Below are 18,270 nucleotides of genomic sequence, written 5' to 3'. Positions count from 1 at the left end.
GTCACTTAAATAGAATGGGAGAGGAAAGATTAGCAAAATAAGTGTTCTCTGCCATGTTGGCAGGAAAACGACCCAGAGGAAGACCAAGATATAGGTGGATTGATACGGTACAAAGTGCCTTAGACGACAGAAATATAAGATCTGATAATGTTGGAGTCTTGACAAGTAACAGACTGATTTGGAGGAAAATTGTAGATAGGAAGTTAGTAATGATGTAATTTTTTCATGTAGTACTGTCATATCCTGTAAACCCCTTGAGGGTACATAGCAGGAATTTGATGATGATGATGATGATAAATTAGAAGAGTATGATGCTCCCAAGTCAATGCAACTGTGTCTGGGTGAATGGCTATGAAGAAGCGAACTGATGGAGTTTGAAGAGGAGATAGGATGTCATGTTGCAGACCTATCTGTTCAGCAAATTGTTGACAAATTATACCATCCCAGGTCCAATGAGTGATACCATACGGAGATGGAAGCATAGGGGAGTCAACTGCAAGTGCAACCTGCAGTGGACAACCGACCACACTCATGGAACGTGACTGTAGGGTGCTACAAAAAATAATGTGTAGAAGCCATCATTTGTTGGATGACACATTGAATGCAGAGTTCTGGGAATCAACTAGAACATGAATCGGCACAAAAGCATTCAGAAGTGAGGTTTCTGTGGTAGGACCAACACACTTATTGAACATGACTGTAGGGTGCTACAAAGGATAATATGTAAAAACCACCATTCTTCAGCTGACACGTTGAATGCAGAGTTCTGGGAATCAACTAGAACATGAATCGGCACAAAAGCATTCAGAAGTGAGGTTTCTGTGGTAGGACCAACACACTTATTGAACGTGACTGCCACCATTCTTCAGCTGACACGTCGAATGCAGAATTCTGGGATTGACTAGAACACGAATCTGGACAAAAACATTCAGAACTGAGGCTCACAACATGGTAGGACCACAATATGCAAGTCCACATTACCCAAACCAACATGCAGTATCATCTTCAGTGGTGCAAAGAGTGTACACAGTTGACATGGAAGCTGTGTTAAGGAGTAACAAATCATGCTACACCCACTACTGAGCAGATGGGTGAGTGTGGCAGATACTCAGTGAACATCTCTTACCAGAGTGTGTAACCCCAACTACTATGAAATTTGGAGGTGGTGATGTGATGGTATGGTCCTGTTTTTCCTGCTTTGGCATTGGACCTCTGTTTGTGGTGCCACAAACATTGAACTCTGAGAAGTATCTGAACATTTTGGACAATGCAATGCTTTCCTACTTTGTGACATTTCTACAGAACTGACCATTGTCTCTTTCAGCAAGACAATGCACCATGTCATGTGTGGTGGCGTTCATGTCCACAAACTTGACTGGCCTCCACAGAGCACTGATTTCAACCCTACTGAACATCTGTGGGATGAACTGGAGGGTTGAGTGAGGTCAAGGGACATCTGCACCACAACAGTTTAGGACCTCAGTTACATGCCTACAGGAAGAATGGTTCAAAATTCCATTCATTGTTATTGTACACTTGTGGAAAGTATGCCCTGTAGGATCAGCAAAAGTAGGTCCTACATCTTATTAAGGTGAGCATCATGGCTTTTTGTTCTTCACACTATGGTGTCCATTGATTTTTTTCCAAGAAGAATGCAATTTAGTGACTATTTTTCTTCCTATCAACTAATTATTATCATGGTTTCCATCTTCCAAGATAAATGTTCCCCTTTGTCTCTTCTAGTGTCTACCAAGTTCCTTGTGACTGTCATTGTTATTACTTCAGACAAACTGGACACTCAATAGAAAAGAGAATACAAGATTACCAATCTTACAAGGCATAGTGGGCTTCATTGTTAAATCTAAGCTCACCAAGTCGATCTTTCTTGTAACATCATATCTGAAAGAATAAGTGTACTCGTGATTGGAATAGAGAACAATATAATAATAAAATTAATATTCTGCTATGCTCCAACATCTGCAGCTGATAATCAAGAAACAGAAATATTTTACATGAATCTTGAACAGGCATTAAATTACAAGTCAACATACACATTCGTTGGTGGAAAAGAAAATGAAAAGTTTATAGGACCACATGGCCTGGGAGAAAGAAATAAAAGAGGAGAGAGATTAGCTGAATTTGCTGCAGCTGAACAACTCTTTATCATGAACACTTTTTTCAACAAACGCCCAGGAAGAAGATGGACTTGGCAATCACCGAATGGAGACACAAAAAATTAAATTGACTTTTTAACAGACTGTAAAAGACTGGTACAAAATGTTGGTACAATAGGCGAAACATACTTCAACATAGATTCTGAACAGTCTCCTCAGAGCCATTATAAGAATAGACCAAAAAAAGAACAACATATCAGGGCAACATCAAACTACAAAAGACAACCCCAACAAATAGACTACCACTAGTTCAGAAATTACACACACGAGACCAAATGGATTATTAAGAACTGTTACATAAATGATGACTATATTGACTTTATTAATAAATTTAATGAGTGCAAGAAAAAATCAGAAATTCCTGTGAAACAAAAGAAAAGAGAACGACTCTCACCTCAAACTATAGAACTACTGAAAATGAGAAAAGAACTGAAGAAAATTTTCTAAAATACAAAATTATCTGTAAATTACTAAGGAAAAGAATTCCAGAAGACTACAAAGCTTTCAGGATACAAAAACTAAGAGAAGCAGTGCAGACAAAAACCAGCCTGAAAAAAATAGAGAAAGACTTAAATTTTAAACAGTTAATTCCATCTGCTTTACAGGATCAAAATGGAGAAAAACAATACTAATAGAAAAAGGATAGAAGTTGTGCAGAATTTTTATAATGATCCCTATGCAACTAAGTGCCAAGTTTTAGAATCTATCATTCCAAAACCAATACCAGATGTACTTCCAGAAGAAATAGAACATGCCTTAAGAAAATGAGTAAAGGTAAAGCCTCAGGACTTGATCATGTTAAGGCTGAAGAAATCCAACAAGGTGGACCAATTATTTTCAAAGCGTTGGCTGCCAGATTCACGTGGTACTTCAAAGAAAGATTCCAGAGGAATGGAAGACCCCAAAAACCATACTTCTATTCAAAAAAGGGAACAAGGAAGACATAAAAAACTATCCTCCAATCTGTCTACTCTCTCACATATATAAAATCATGAACAGAGTAATACTGAACAGAATCCAAAACACTCTCGAAGACCAACTCCAGTAGAGAGCTACCATGATTCAGAAGAGGCTTCTCCACAATAGATCATATCCAGGCCATTTCACAACTAACAGAAAAATGCAGAGAATATTGAATCCCTCTATGTTTCCTCTTTATTGATTTTAAAAAAAGCATTTGATACCATAGAACGCAATACAGTCATCAGTGCCTTACTGGAAATAAATGTGGACCCTACTTACATCCACATGATAAAAGAAATTAACAAAAATCAGACCACACAAATAACTCTATTTGATCAACCTATAAATATAAAGAGAGGAGTCGGGTCCATCGAGGCGAAGTTTTCTCCCCAAATCTATTTACCAGCACTTTAGAATATATTTTGAAAAAAACAGACCTAATTAAACGGAGGAATAAGCACAGATGGTGAAAAATTACAAATCCTTATGTTTGCCGATGATCTAGTACCGATACCCCAAAAGACGAAGAAACGGGTGAAAAAATATACACAAACAGCAGTAAGATAGACTTAGAAATGAATCTAGAAAAAACAAAATGGATAACAGTCACCTATGTATTGATAACATCCCTATAGAACAAGTTGACTCCTACAATTACTTAGGATAAACAATAAAAATGAATAACGATTTATCTGAAGAACTAGCAAAAAAAAAAAAAAAGAAAGCTGCATGGCTATCATTCAACAGACTAAAAGAAACACTTACTGATCCAAATCTTGACATCTCTGCGAAGGCAAAACTATTTAATAGTGACATTCTTCCATCACTCACATATAGATCAGAAACATGGAAGAATACGACAAGAAAAGAAGAAGAGACTCTCAGAATAATGCAGTGCACAACAGAATGCAGGATTTGTAACATCAGCATAATGAAACATGTTAGAAACACAGAACTAAGAAAGAGATCAGGCATAAAAGATGTGATAACTGCAGTATATGGATAACTGGTAATTAATTTACGGAATTGACAGTCGGTGTTCTCACGAAAGCCAAACCTCCAAAATCCAACTCATCCAAAAACGAATATACAGCCCTACAAGAATTAAAAAACAACAAAAAAATAGTAATCACCAAAGCTGATAAGGGAAGCTCCACTGTGGTACTCAATCAAAAAGACTACAAAGGTAAGCTAAATTCTTTAATACGAGACCGTACTACTTACCTCCCCATTGAATATAATCCGACCAACTCTCAGATCAGAACTATCCACAGACTCCTTAAGGAAGTCACCAACAAACTTAAACCTTATAACTCTAGACCCCCCCGATTATATGGACTCCCAAAAATACATAAACAAAATGTGCCATTACGTCCCATAGTGGATGGCATTGATTCCCCCACATATAAATTAGCCAAACATTTAGCCAAAACGCTCACACACTACACTGGCAACACACCATCAAACATAAAAAACTCGGCCCACTTTAAAGCCAGTATAGAAAACCTCACACTCCAACACACTGACATAATGGTCAGTTTTGACGTCTCCTCCCTATTCACTAATGTCCCACTCAAAGAAACCTTTGAGCTCATCCAAGCCAAGTTTCCTCCCGATATCTCAGCCCTATTTCAGTTCACAATGAACTCAGGCTATTTCGTTTGGCAAGGAAAGTTCTACAAACAGATAGAGGGGACAGCCATGGGTTCACCACTTTCCCCACCCTTGGCCAATTTCTTTATGGAGACATTTGAAGAGAAAGCCTTAAACTCCGCCCCACAAAAACCCACTATTTGGCTTCGTTATGTGGATGATGTGTTTGCTATTTGGCCACATGGCTCAGATACACTCCACTCCTTCCTAACACACTTAAACAACCAACATCCCAGAGTCCAGTTCACCTTAGAAAAAGAGGAAAACAACACCCTCCCCTTCCTAGACACTTTAATCACCCGCCAGCTTGATGGATCTTTGGTTTTCTCTGTTTACAGAAAACCCACCCACACTGGCAGATACATTCACCAGCAATCCCCCCCCCCCTCACAACAATATGGGGTGATAAAAACACTATTTAACAGGGCAAAATTAATCTGCTCAGATGACAAGGCCCTGACTATGGAACTAAACCACATCCTCAACACTTTCTTAGCCAATGGCTACAACCCCAAAAAAATCCAAAAAATACTAAAACCTGTAAACCACAACCCCCCTCCCCCCCTCCACAATAAAGACTACACCAAGTCTATCACTATCCCCTACATCCAGGGCACCTCTGAAAAAATAACTAATATCCTCAAAAAATATGACCTTACTTCCTGTTACAGACCATATAAAAAGTTGGCATCCCTTATCCGCTCTACCAAAGACCAACCACTTCCCCTAGACCTACCTGGTGTATACCAGGTCCCTTGCAGCTGCAAATTGTCCTACTTTGGCCAAACAGGCAGAACAACAAATATCAGGATTTCAGAACACCAAGACTACATCCGGTTCCACCAGTACAGCCGCTCTGGGCTGGCAGACCATGCCTTAGACACCCACCATAAAATTCGTTGGAAGAAGACAAAAATAATCCATCGCAGCAAGTTTAAATACGAAAGACTATTCAAAGAATCTTCAGCAGCTCTAAAAAACGTTCCTAACCTCAACAAATTTGGGTGCATGAAACTGCCCCAAATTTGGGAGACTTTCATTTTGAGAACTTCAGCCCAACTGCCAAGACTACCAAATTAGCCCGCAAGAGGGCACCATTAGGACTTTAGGAACAAAATTAGTTCTTATTTTCTTCCTCATTTGCTTTGTTAGTTCCTTAGTGCACATACCATATCTTTATGTTCCCAAAGATGGCAATGTGACATTGCCGAAATATAGAAGTGATTCATTAAAGTTATCTTTAATTAATTTACTTTATATGCGTTGTCAATTCCGTAAATTAATTACCAGTTATGTCTAACCAACGTATAAGTCTTACTACTAGAATGCAGTATATGGAAGCAAGATGAGATGGGCAGGTCACATAACCAGACTCTGGAATAACAGATGGACATATAGAATACTCAACTGGCAACCAAGAATAAAGAGAAAACCAGGAAGACCACCTACAAGATGAGAAGATCCACTAGTGAAATCTATGGGTATAACATGGAAGAGAGAGGCTCTTCAAAGATCGAGATCGTTGGAGGCATCTTTGTGACCTGCACTCATAGAAAAATCCTGAGTGAAACACAGGTCCATCAAGGTAATCAAGTGAGTGCAATGGTATGGTTATTCACCTTTTGATTAAATTGCAACACAATGTCATTTTTTGAGTTATCTTACTGTTCTTTTTGTCATTTTAGTGCTTTTTTTTTTATAATATTTCTTTGTCATATTTTCATCTTAAAGATGTGAACTCTTTTATCAACAACATATGATGCAGTAATGACAATCATCCAAGTGATTGCTTTTGAGTATAAATACTGTTTTACTTCTCAACATTTGGAAGCAATCAATCATTAGGTTCATTTATTCCAATCTAAGGCAACCGAAAGGATGTTTTATTTTTATTAAAGAGAAGTTTTAACATGCAGAGGCAGTACATGAGATGTTTAAGAATTGTCTTCCTTGAGCAGCAAGTGTTTTCAGTATGTGTTACTATAATCGAAAAAGTAATCACGCAAGAGGATTCTGCACTGCCTCTCACTACAGCATATTTAAGGTTTCCCAATCTGAAAGTCATATTGGGTATATGTGAACTCTTATTTGTATGCTTGATACATCACTAGAGTTACTGTCAAATATATACACATGTTGTATATATTTGACACATGTGTTTTAAGAGAATGTGATAAAGAACTGACAGCTCCATTGACTTGGCTGTTCAATGAAAGGCTAGTGACTGGGAAAGTGCCCAATGAGTGTAAGAAGAGTAAGATAATGCAAATGTACAATGGTGATGGTGGTATGAATGTATGCAGGTATCAAACAATAGACCAGTTTGCATTCTTCTGTGATTGTTAGGTTTTGAAGACATTAGTAAGGGATCACATACAAAATTAGACAAATGAGGGTAATATCTGCAAAAGTTAGTATGGATTTGTTAAAGAGTGCCCTTGTTTCAGTAATTTTCTTGCCTTTTATAATTAAGTGACAAAAGCAGTTAGTCAGGATACAATGGCATTTTTTTAAATTTATTTTCAACTTGATAGGGTGCCACATGATAAGTTGATATTTAAGTTGCAACACATGAGGTTAGATATCACATTATTGAAATGGATCGGAAATTGGCTGTCTGATAGATATCACAAGATTATGTATGGGGGAAGGAAGCTGTATTAAGAAACAGAAAAGTAACAAATAGGTTTCCGCAGTGATCAGTACTCAGACTAAAAGAATGGTGATTCCATTGTAAAAAGCCCTGATCAGGCCATATATAGACTACTGTGACCAGATCTGATCATTGGGATTTGAAGAGGATACAGAGGTGGATAACGAAAATGACATCAGGGCTCTTCAATGTTAGTTATGAAGACAGATTGAGGGCATACAAACTATAGAGTTTGGTGGATAGAAGATGAAAGGATGACATGACTGAGACATTTAAACTGTTGAGAGGTATTTACAGGATTGACACATGGGTGAGGGAGGATTTTTCATATAGCAGAACAAGGACAAGAGGACATCCATGGAAGTTGCAAAAGTAAGTGGTGAATCGGATGGTGGCACATCTTAGACTGTGTTGTCTAAGACAGGACTCCTACAATGAGTCTTATGACTCCGTAGAGGTCTAGAATAATAACATACCACAAATTCATTGTAAAACTGGCCATTCAACCTGAAAATGAAGCTCTGAACATCAGAGCAATATCTGACTTATCAACTACATATGGGGGGGGGGGGGGAATGGAAAGTTCTGATAAGCATCTAGAACAAAAATTATATTAAAGCAACTGATATAACCACAAGAAAGAACATAAGTTACCTTCATATCTCTGCTACTAGTATGTTCTTTCTTGTGGTAATATCAGTTGCTTTATCAGAACTGTCCAGTCACCCCCCCCCCCCTTGTAAATATGACTTTGACTGAGCACAGGTTAATAGGATTCTTAGGGTTAATTACAAATTACTACACCAGAGCATCTTTAAATATGAGTGATTATTCACAGAAATCTACAAAGAATCATCACATTATTTGAATCTCAATCATGATAAACTGCTATTCCTATCTGAATTAAATATATATTTTTTAATATTATTTTAATTGTTTTCAATTCCACAGTTCCTACACAGCATACATGTGCGTGTGTGCACCCACCCACCCACCCACACACACCCCTGCCATTAAAAGATGACCGGTGTATATTGATGACCAATGCAAATCGCCATAAACACAAAACACCCTATTTACTCTCTTCCTCATGGCAATCAAAAAAAAAAAATTACTCCCTTGTATTCTCAAACCAGCTGAATTCCCAAATATTCTTGAACCAACCAAACTCTTCCTAACATGTTTCACAAAAAAACATATAGACAGCTCACAATTAGTTTTCAGCTTTTTTTCATCTGATGCTATTTTAACGAAATGGCCAGCACTTGTAATGTTTGTTGCTGGCTTACTATGTTATATAACAGGTTTTTATTCTCATTTCTTTCAACTTCAAAATTTGTGTAATTCATCTTTTTGATGTTAATTAAAATGTAACAAATTAATTTGTAACATTCAGATAATTGAAAAACATAAAACTGAGAACAGTTTTATGTTTTTCAATTATCTGAATGTATTTTCTGCATTTTTGCTGACTTGTGCTCACTACTTTTAACTTCACTGCCTCAGCTCTGATCAAGTCTGTCAAGTTTTTAACATCTTTACCTTTAAAATTGTTACACAGGTATGTAAATTAATATCCTTCAATTAAAAAACCTCATTAAATTTAACTTTTAAGAATAGTCGTTACAAAGGGACTGCCTTTGTAATGACTGCCGCTGCCAAAAAAAAAAAAAAGCTTAACTTTTTCTTTACTTCTTTAAACAACTGTAGGAGCATCATGATTTTTTTATGATTACTTTTCAGCTCATTTTTGTATTCTTGGTGGATTTTGGTGATGAGCATTTCCCAGAATGAAATGCCATTGTTGTTTTATGTTTTATTTCTGGGTCTTGTTCATCTAATTCCCTCTTTTTTTTTTTTCATTATGTTAATGAAAGGGATAAAAGGGAAGATAATAGTTTTAAAAATCATGCCAAAAATATACATGTGACTCCTAATCTTAAGAAGCATGGCATCCATCAACAATGATATTTATACTTAAAAGCCATAATTATGGGCCTATTCACAAATCATTGCATTAAATATTTATTAATATTTGGTGTAAAAGATGCATGCATAATAACATGCTCAAAGATGTATTTACTTTCTTTTTTGAACTATATTATATATAGTTCAAACTATATATATATGAGCTATATGTATTTGAACTATAAATATTTCTGATATATGGATTAATAACTAATATTCTTATCATTTTATATAAGAATATATATAACTAATATTCTTATCATTATATCCTAATTAAAGGCAATCCTTTAATTAGGATATAATCATCACAAATCATAATTCAGTTTAAGAGAAGTGGAAGAAGTTGATCAACAGTAAAGGGTAGCCATTTCTAAAGAAATGGTGGTAAGTAAATGTTTTTAATCAGGCAGGCAAGTGGCACACCAGAAAATGTTTATGAACTGGGTGAAATTACTGATTTCTTATGCTCTAAGCAACATAAAAATATTAATGGATATAACAGCCAATGTCTGAACATTCATGAAATATTTTTGCTTCACTTATGATAAACACTCTTAAATGTTACATGAGTGCCTCCAATAGTACAGTCAGTAGCAATTATGCCATTTGTCCAGAAAGATCTACATTTGAAACCAAGATGTCAAGTCTTTATAAGTGATTTTCAATCAAAAACAATTTAGCAGTTTCTTATGGACATGGCAGTATTTTTGCTGAGGTGGTAGGTTCCCCCATCTCGGAAACTGGGGGTTTTCATTTTGCAAACTGGCCAAAAGAATACATGCAATTAACAGAATACACTGGCTGAGAATCTTCATTGCTTTGACCACAATTCCAAATAACAATAGCAACTTGATCATATAAAGAAACCTGTGGAGAATTCATGACTTCAAAAAAAAAACCCTATTACTATGGTTTTACGTGTATTTATTTAGTCAACAACCTTCCCAAAATTCAGGTTATTTGTTCTGCAAAAAAAGTCTAGCTGGAACACATACAACTGACATGGCTTGCACATTTAATGGGTAATATATGCACCATCTTAGCATAAATTATGTTTAAAAAAAGCTAATGTTATTTGGATAAAAACCAATAACTAAGCTTCTGAGGCAGTGAGCAGTTAAATAAAAAAATTATTTTTTCCAATTTCAATGTAAACTATCAGAGAAAGTTAATTAAACTGCATGAATGGTTTATTTATGGTAATGATTTGCCATAAATAAACAGCACAAAATATCAACTCATTCATAAGATTAACGAATTCTTTTTTATGAAAAGAAATAACACACATGATAAAAAATTATTTATTATACAATTTTGACAATATGTTATCATAATATGTTTCATATCTTTTATTTTTTATATATTTTTTCATGTGGTCCCCTTTTAATGCATGCTCCCATTTCATTTTTTCACTTCTCATTGGATGATTAAATATTCATTTTGATCATAAATATAAACAATTATAAACTATGCAGCTCATCATTAAAAATCCTATTAATCAAAGGTAAGTAGATACCTGTATTTTTTACTGGCCTGTTTTTATTATTCTTTTGCAAAAGCTAGCATAACTGAAATTAACTAAAAAAAAAATTTGACATAGATCATGCAGTTAAATATAAACAAAATTATATTGCATCTTAAAATTAGAAAATTAACATTAACATAATATTCAAAAATTGTTAAGATTAATATAGGTATTATTTCTGAGAAATTCCCATGTTACTCCTATTAAAAAAAACTATTATTTTTTACGGCTATTTTTGCCAGTTTTCGTTTAGGAGCGTCCCTTATTTTAAATACATTGGCTTTTTACTCAAGAAATCTTAGGGTATTATAAGTGTATTTTAAAGGTAAATATATGCAGATTAATAGAGGAAGAAATTTTGCACATACTTGTTTGGAAGTTAGGATGTCTTCTTTCTCCATACTTCTGCTGTTTGCTGTTAAGAAAAGGAGGGGGGAGGTCAAAAACGTGGAGGTGAGTGTTTGAGGCAAGGTAGCAAGATAAATTAGAAAACCCAGTTTTTTTAAAAATAATATATATACATATATATACATTATAATATTTAAGGGTGCTTTTTGGGGAAGGGGCTTTATGTCATGACGGTTCACCAAACCATCATGACATAGCCTTACACTTTTCCCATAATGTTCCGATGACAATACAGGATCGAAATGGCTTGCACCCCCGTTAATGCTCCCCCCCCCCCTTCCCCCCACCCCTGTTTCCCATATAACCCTTTGCCTTCCCCAAAAAGTGCCCTTAAATATTATAATGTATATATATGTATATATATTATTTTAAAAAAAACTGGGTTTTCTAATTTATCTTCCTACCTTGCCTCAAACACTCCCCTCCATGCTTCCTAACCTCTACATTTCCGAATCCCCCCCCCTTTCTTAACAGCAGAAGTATGAAGAAAGAAGATATCCTAACTTCCAAACAAGGTATGTGCAAAATTTCTTCCTCTATTAATCTGCATATATTTACTTTTAAAATACACTTATAATACTCTAAGATTTTCTGAGAAAAAGAATGTATTTAAAATAAGGGACACTCCTAAATGAAAACAGGCAAAAATAGCAGTAAAAATAATAGTTAAGATTAATATTTGCATGAACTGGTCTGATATACCATTTATGTTTCTGGTTGGTATTGAGTTGTACTGTTAAACTGTGAATGAAATTATTTTGTATGTTTTTGTTCTTCATTCACATTTAACATAATATACCATATACCAAGCAAGACTTCTGTAAATATTATTTAATGTAAACAACTTATTTTACAATTTAATATTCATATAACTACCTTTAATTTTATCTAATATTTAATTAATTAATCAAAGATATATGTATTAATAATGAAAAGACTGTATTAAATATTATTAAGTTTATTTTATTTATTACTATGTTAATATAGAATTTGTATTCAATATTCTAACTGAGTATTATTTGAAATATAAACATTCTTTATTTATTCCTGTTTGTAGAAGTTTAGCGTTATGCAATACCTCAATTTTATTATGTTTTGTTTTGTTGTCATGGAGATGTATGTAAGTAAGCGAGCGCAAGTTTGGAACAGTACGTTAGGAGAACATTTATTGAAAAGAGTTTTAGTTAAAGAGATCACGAGAACAATTTAGGCAGAAAGAACGAATATATAAAGGATGAACGCTGAAAATATACATTAGAGAGGGAAATGAGATAGAATTCGCATTCGGTTGGAATCGGAGTATTCAGCATTCGGGGAATCAGAGTGCGATATTAGAGAGTCGGCAAGTCACTCAAGCAGCTAATTTAAGTCTACTAGTCGAGAAGCAGTTAGCTAATAAGTTGTAGAATAACAATTATAGCTATGAAAAACAGCTGAGAGACTTAAATTAACTAGCGATACTTTAACTTCAGCACTGACCTTTCAAGGACATACGGAACCTTGAAGCATAGCACAGTTACTAGAGAATAGTAGAGGCTGTAAAGTTGAAGTTTACCCTTAGCTGTGTTTAGAATCATAGTGCCTAAAGAATTAATTGAATGCCGGAGGAATGGATAACTGTACATACAAACTTCAAGTCAAGGAATTGTTGTGTGTTGCCTTATTTCATAAGTGATCAGTAGTCATTCATGCAAGAACGTTTGTTTATGTGTATTGTGACCGATGATTAATTCATTTATTGCTTAGAAGAATTATTTTAATGAGTGCCGTTTATTGTTCATAGTGTTTACAGTTATAAAAAGTGTTTACATATAAGTAGATGAAGAAAAAAGATTATCGGTAAGATTATTCCAACCTTTAATATTTCTATACAGAGAAGTGTGTGAGTTTCATCCTAGAATTTCCTTATACTAACAGTAACTATTGTGGAGATTAGCTGAAGTGTAGATTTAAAAGTGTTTGTTTGTGAAGAGGTGTTACTGCAATTTAATTGTATTTGAAACTTAAAGAACTATGAGATATTGATGTGAATGATCATTAAGGAACTTTATTAAATAGTTAAAAGGAACTGTGAGAAGACTGTACTAGAGATAACAGATTTACCATTGTCTGAGTTTGTATGCTTGTACTTATCAGAGAAGCTAAAATGTTTGTGATATCTTAATTACTGATTTGAACTTAAGTGTAAAATTTGTGATTCTAAAATTAAATGTTTGTTTTTGTTAATCAAAAGTTGTATTTTGCCTGAATCTCTTTTACTGCACCATTCATAAAATATTCGAACCAAAGCAGGTAAATTAAGTAAGTTAAATATACTCGGCCAATATATATAATAACAACATATAAAGGAAGGGTAGTTAAGAGTTGGTTTCTTTTCTTTTAGGCTTGCACGGTGATCCGAATGCATTTTTGAAAATTATGCAGACAACTACCGTGTTTGAATAAAAACTTTAGTTTAATATAACTAAAATCTACAATTCGACGTTTCGACCTTTATGTCAAGGTCATCTTCTGGAGCATACAAATATACACAAGAAACAAGCTATACTACAATCAAACTGGTTCGTTAAAGACACTGACCAACCGCTACCACAATTGTTGGCCTGACCTCTGGTGAAAAAAAAAAAAAAAATTATACATCAACACTCGAGTCCTATTATTAGTGTTATCTGTTGGTTGTAGAAATACATTGGGCACAACAACAACAAGTATCTATCTATATACATATATTAACATCATGTACATTCCAGCCATTTGGTATGGAATGGTTTCTAATACTAGCTGAAGATTGACTAGAGTCCTGACTCACACACTTCTCTGTATAGAAATATTAAAGGTTGGAATAATCTTACCGATAATCTTTTTTCTTCATCTACTTATATGTAAACACTTTTTCTAACTGTAAACACTTTGAACAATAAATGGCACTCATTAAAATAATTCTTCTAAGCAATAAATGAATTAATCATCGGTCACAATACACATAAACAAACGTTCTTGCATGAATTACTACTGATCACTTATGAAATAAGGCAACACACAACAATTCCTTGACTTGAAGTTTGTATGCACAGTTATCCATTCCTCCGGCATTCAATTAATTCTTTAGGCACTATGATTCTAAACACAGCTAAGGGTAAACTTCAACTTTACAGCCTCTACTATTCTCTAGTAACTTTGTGCTATGCTTCAAGGTTCCGTATGTCCTTGAAAGGTCAGTGCTGAAGTTAAAGTATCGCTAGTTTATTTAATAGTCTCTCAGCTGTTTTTCGTAGCTATAATTGTTATTCTACAACTTATTAGCTAACTGCTTCTCAACTAGTATATAGCTTCTCGACTAGAGATAGAAGTTTGTAAATTCTGCTTTTATAAAACTTTTGTCTTCTCACTTCAATCTCTGTTTTATTGTGGAACTGTCTATATGTGATTGTCTAGTGCCAAAAAAAAAAGATGATAATTGCTTGGAGAAATGTTAGAAGAATATGGAAGATGAGGGAGTATCTCCCATCTTAAAGGACAAATTTTCTCATAGGTAAATTTTGCAGTATAAGGTTTTGCATTCTCCTGTAAGAATAGCACTTCCTTCCGATTAACTAGTCCTGGCTGTTTCTGAAGTAATGCATCCTACACATACACTCGAATTGCACTGAGTAGATCTCGGCTGTAATTGTTTGGCCTGCTGCGAGAAAGTCATAGTGGACAATACTGGCTCCAGTCCACCACACACACACAAAGCATAGTCTTCTGGGTATGAAGCAGTGCCTTGGAAGTGTGTGGTACTAGATCATTTGGTGATAACCAATAATGAATTTGTCTCCTGTTAAAGTAACAAAATCCATTTTCCATCACAAGTAAGCAAGTAATCCAAAAAAAAAACTTGTTTCTATGACGTGAAAGAAGTGAAGAACAAATTGATAGCCTTTGAAGTTTGTCATCTGATAATGCATGTGGGACCCATTTTCTTAGCTTGCATGATTTTCCCAGTTGATGCAAGTGTAAATGAGTTGTTTCACCACTCATGTTAAACATTTGTGAAAGTTCTTGATATGTTAATCTTGAATTATTTAAAACAGCAGCATGTAATTCTTCATTATCAATAATGAAGGGTCTCCCTGAATATAGTGCATCTTCAAGTGATTCATCATCAGAAACAAATTTTTTAAACCATTTCTGTGCAGTACGTTTTGTCACCACATCTTTTCCAAATGCCACACATATCTTAAGGGATGCTTCTGAAGCCTTTGAACTGAGTTTAAATTCATAAAGTAAACAAGCCCGAATTACACTAGGCTCAACTGACATTTTAAAAGGGTTCAAAGTCACAGAAAAAGAGTGCACACCAAGTTAGAGTGCACCGAATGAATGACATGCATCTGTGCCTTATGACATACATAAAAATTGTGCTCTGCAAACTAGTACAAAATAAAACACGTCACTGCAGCGAACTCTACCGAAAACCACACAAACTTTTTTTGGTTTCCTGATATAATACTTTCATATACAATAATTTCATATTTTATATTATCTTAGCAGTTAGCAAGTAGAGCAAGCAGATTTTTAAAATAACTATTATACTTATTAAATATATATATATATAGTCTCATTCATAATATGTTTAATTCGTGATAACCAGCACTGAAATACAATTTTGTATACTAAAAGTCATTTGATAAATAACATAAAATACCATAAGTTTGACTTACAATTCTTTAATTGATATTCTATAGCAGCCTTCAGATTAAATGCTTCAATGAGTGCTGTTTCATGTAGAGTTATGGTGTTTCCAACACTCCTCACTTCAATTCCTTCAGTTGTCATTCCAACACTTAATTCTGTGTGGTAAAATAAAAGTTATGATTTTTTTAAATATTGAACAACTGAACATTTTAAATACATTACAAATAATACATAAAAACAAAAAAGCAAACAAAACAAAGCATGACACACCTTTTAAAGATAAATAATATGATGTAATCTCACCCCAGAGAAATATTATTATTATTAAAGCGCTGTGCCTCCTGAGGTGTCTGGAGCGCTCCTGTCGGCTCTTGAAATTCCAAGGGAGAGAGTGTGATTTTTGTGCCGGACCATACCCATATCTGCAGCAGGTCTCCAAGGCTAACATGGAGACCTGCTCTAGTTGATAGAATAATGTAGGTAAGGGAAGTCGGCAAGGCAGATCCATAACCTCGGTACAAGGATTGGCTCTGAGGACTGGGACAGTTCGGCAGGGGTGTCCAAAGCAGATATGGCATTGCACCGGGACTAGGTGAAACTGTCCAGTGATGGAATGGTTGAGCCTGGGCCAGCGTCGGGATCTTCACGTGGAATGCCTCAGCTGCACGACATGTTGGATGGCCTGTCTGGCATGACAATTTCGGATGGCAACTAACAGCCGACTCAGAACTGGCATGGACCAGGGGAATCCGACTATCTAATTAAAACAAAGCAAATTGTGATGGCTTTTGAGAGGTGCATCTCCTTGCATTTTTGTCCAGTGGCCTCAATTTTAAGTGAGAGAATATCAATCAAGATTGCCGGTATTTGGTGGGAGTAAACATGACTCTCCTTGAGGTAGAAGAAGTGTCAGATGGAGCCCTAGTTCAGCTAGTATCCCACAAGTTCTGTCTATATATTTCATCAGGGGGAAGCCTGATAAGTGCAGATAGCACAAACTTATTTAATTCCTGGTGGACCACTTTTGTGATATCAGGTCCAGGTGGCCCTAAGGGAACTCAAAGAGATATGTGTGGGTCCGTTACAAAGTCCAAGAAGGACTGGGCCTTCATGCTGTCTTTAACATAGGGAATGGCCATCCCACCTGTGCACCTATGCACATGAGCTTTTTGTTGGACATTCGGCCAGTGAGCATTGTTATACAATATTGGAGGGGCATACTCCATTAATCTATCGCCCTGCCCCAGCACAGTACTTGTTGGGAATCTTTCTTGGAATATCTAGCGATGCACGTCTCATCGGGTTTAAGTTGGTGGACTTGCTTATAATGAATTACTCTGTGAGATATCAATAAGAGATCCTTAGATAGGAGGTACGTGAGCTCATAACTCTAAATGTAAGATAGTTTAAGTTAGATGTAAGCTAGCATGTATGCTAAGTTAAGGAAAGAATCAATAAATTGGGGAAAGAATTAAAATTGACCATAAAGGGGCAAGTTCGCCTGACCAAATCAATGGCAGGCACTCGTCCTGGCATTAGCGACAGTATGAACATTTGGCGTGATTAGTTATAGGTACTGTTTTGTGGTGGCAAGTATGGCTAATAGTCATGCTGTAGTAAATGCATGAACTGAACGACTTTAGGTTTTAAGTTCATGTACCATAGGACATTGAGGACTGAATGACTTTAGGTTCTTAATGCGAGACAGGAGCACATTGCCAAGAGAGTCTGTCCTGCCAATAAAGATTACAGGTTAGTTTTACCCTACTGATAACTAGTCGTTGTGATAGTAATCCTGCTCAATATGAGAGGAACTGCAGGTTCGGACACTTGGTACATGTGCCATGTACTTGGTCCAGTGACCAGTGGTGCGAAGCTACCATCCGTGGGACCATGAACGAATGCCTCTAAGTCAGAATCCCATCTAGCCTCTGCAACAATACTGTTCAAGCCTCGTGCTAGCCTTTTGTACTGTTATGGTGCAATCGCTCTAGCGATGAGGCCACTAGAATAGAAGCATCAAGGCAGCCATTGAGATATGCGGCAGCTGCTTCCTATGGCACACCATTCAGGTGTGACATGCAGGGACCAAATCGTCTGCAGACGACCTAGGTAATGGTCTGGGTGTCGCATTTAGAGGAACAGCCACCATACTGTGATCTATTGAGACTCATCTTCTGATGAGTTATTATTTCTATTATTATTATTAATTAACATCTGACCTCCATGGAGTCAGACTCATTGTGGGA

General features: G+C 35.6%; 1 protein-coding gene across 1 annotated transcript in view; it reads right to left on the bottom strand.

Moving 5' to 3' along the window:
- The window catches only part of Ttc30 (tetratricopeptide repeat domain 30), a 232,626-nt gene that overhangs the window by 103,385 nt on the left and 110,971 nt on the right, over positions 1 to 18,270 (bottom strand). Inside the window, exon 8 of the mRNA XM_090397606.1 lies at positions 16,048 to 16,176. Coding sequence (XP_090253732.1) covers positions 16,048 to 16,176 — 129 coding nt within the window. The remainder of the gene's footprint in view (positions 1 to 16,047; positions 16,177 to 18,270) is intronic.

Source organism: Typopeltis vanoorti, chromosome 9 (genome assembly GCF_054136105.1).
Source record: "Typopeltis vanoorti isolate ZY-2024b chromosome 9, IOZ_Tvanoo_1.0, whole genome shotgun sequence".
Classification (NCBI taxonomy): Eukaryota; Metazoa; Arthropoda; class Arachnida; order Uropygi; family Thelyphonidae; genus Typopeltis; species Typopeltis vanoorti.
This window is presented reverse-complemented; position numbering and strand designations above follow the sequence as displayed.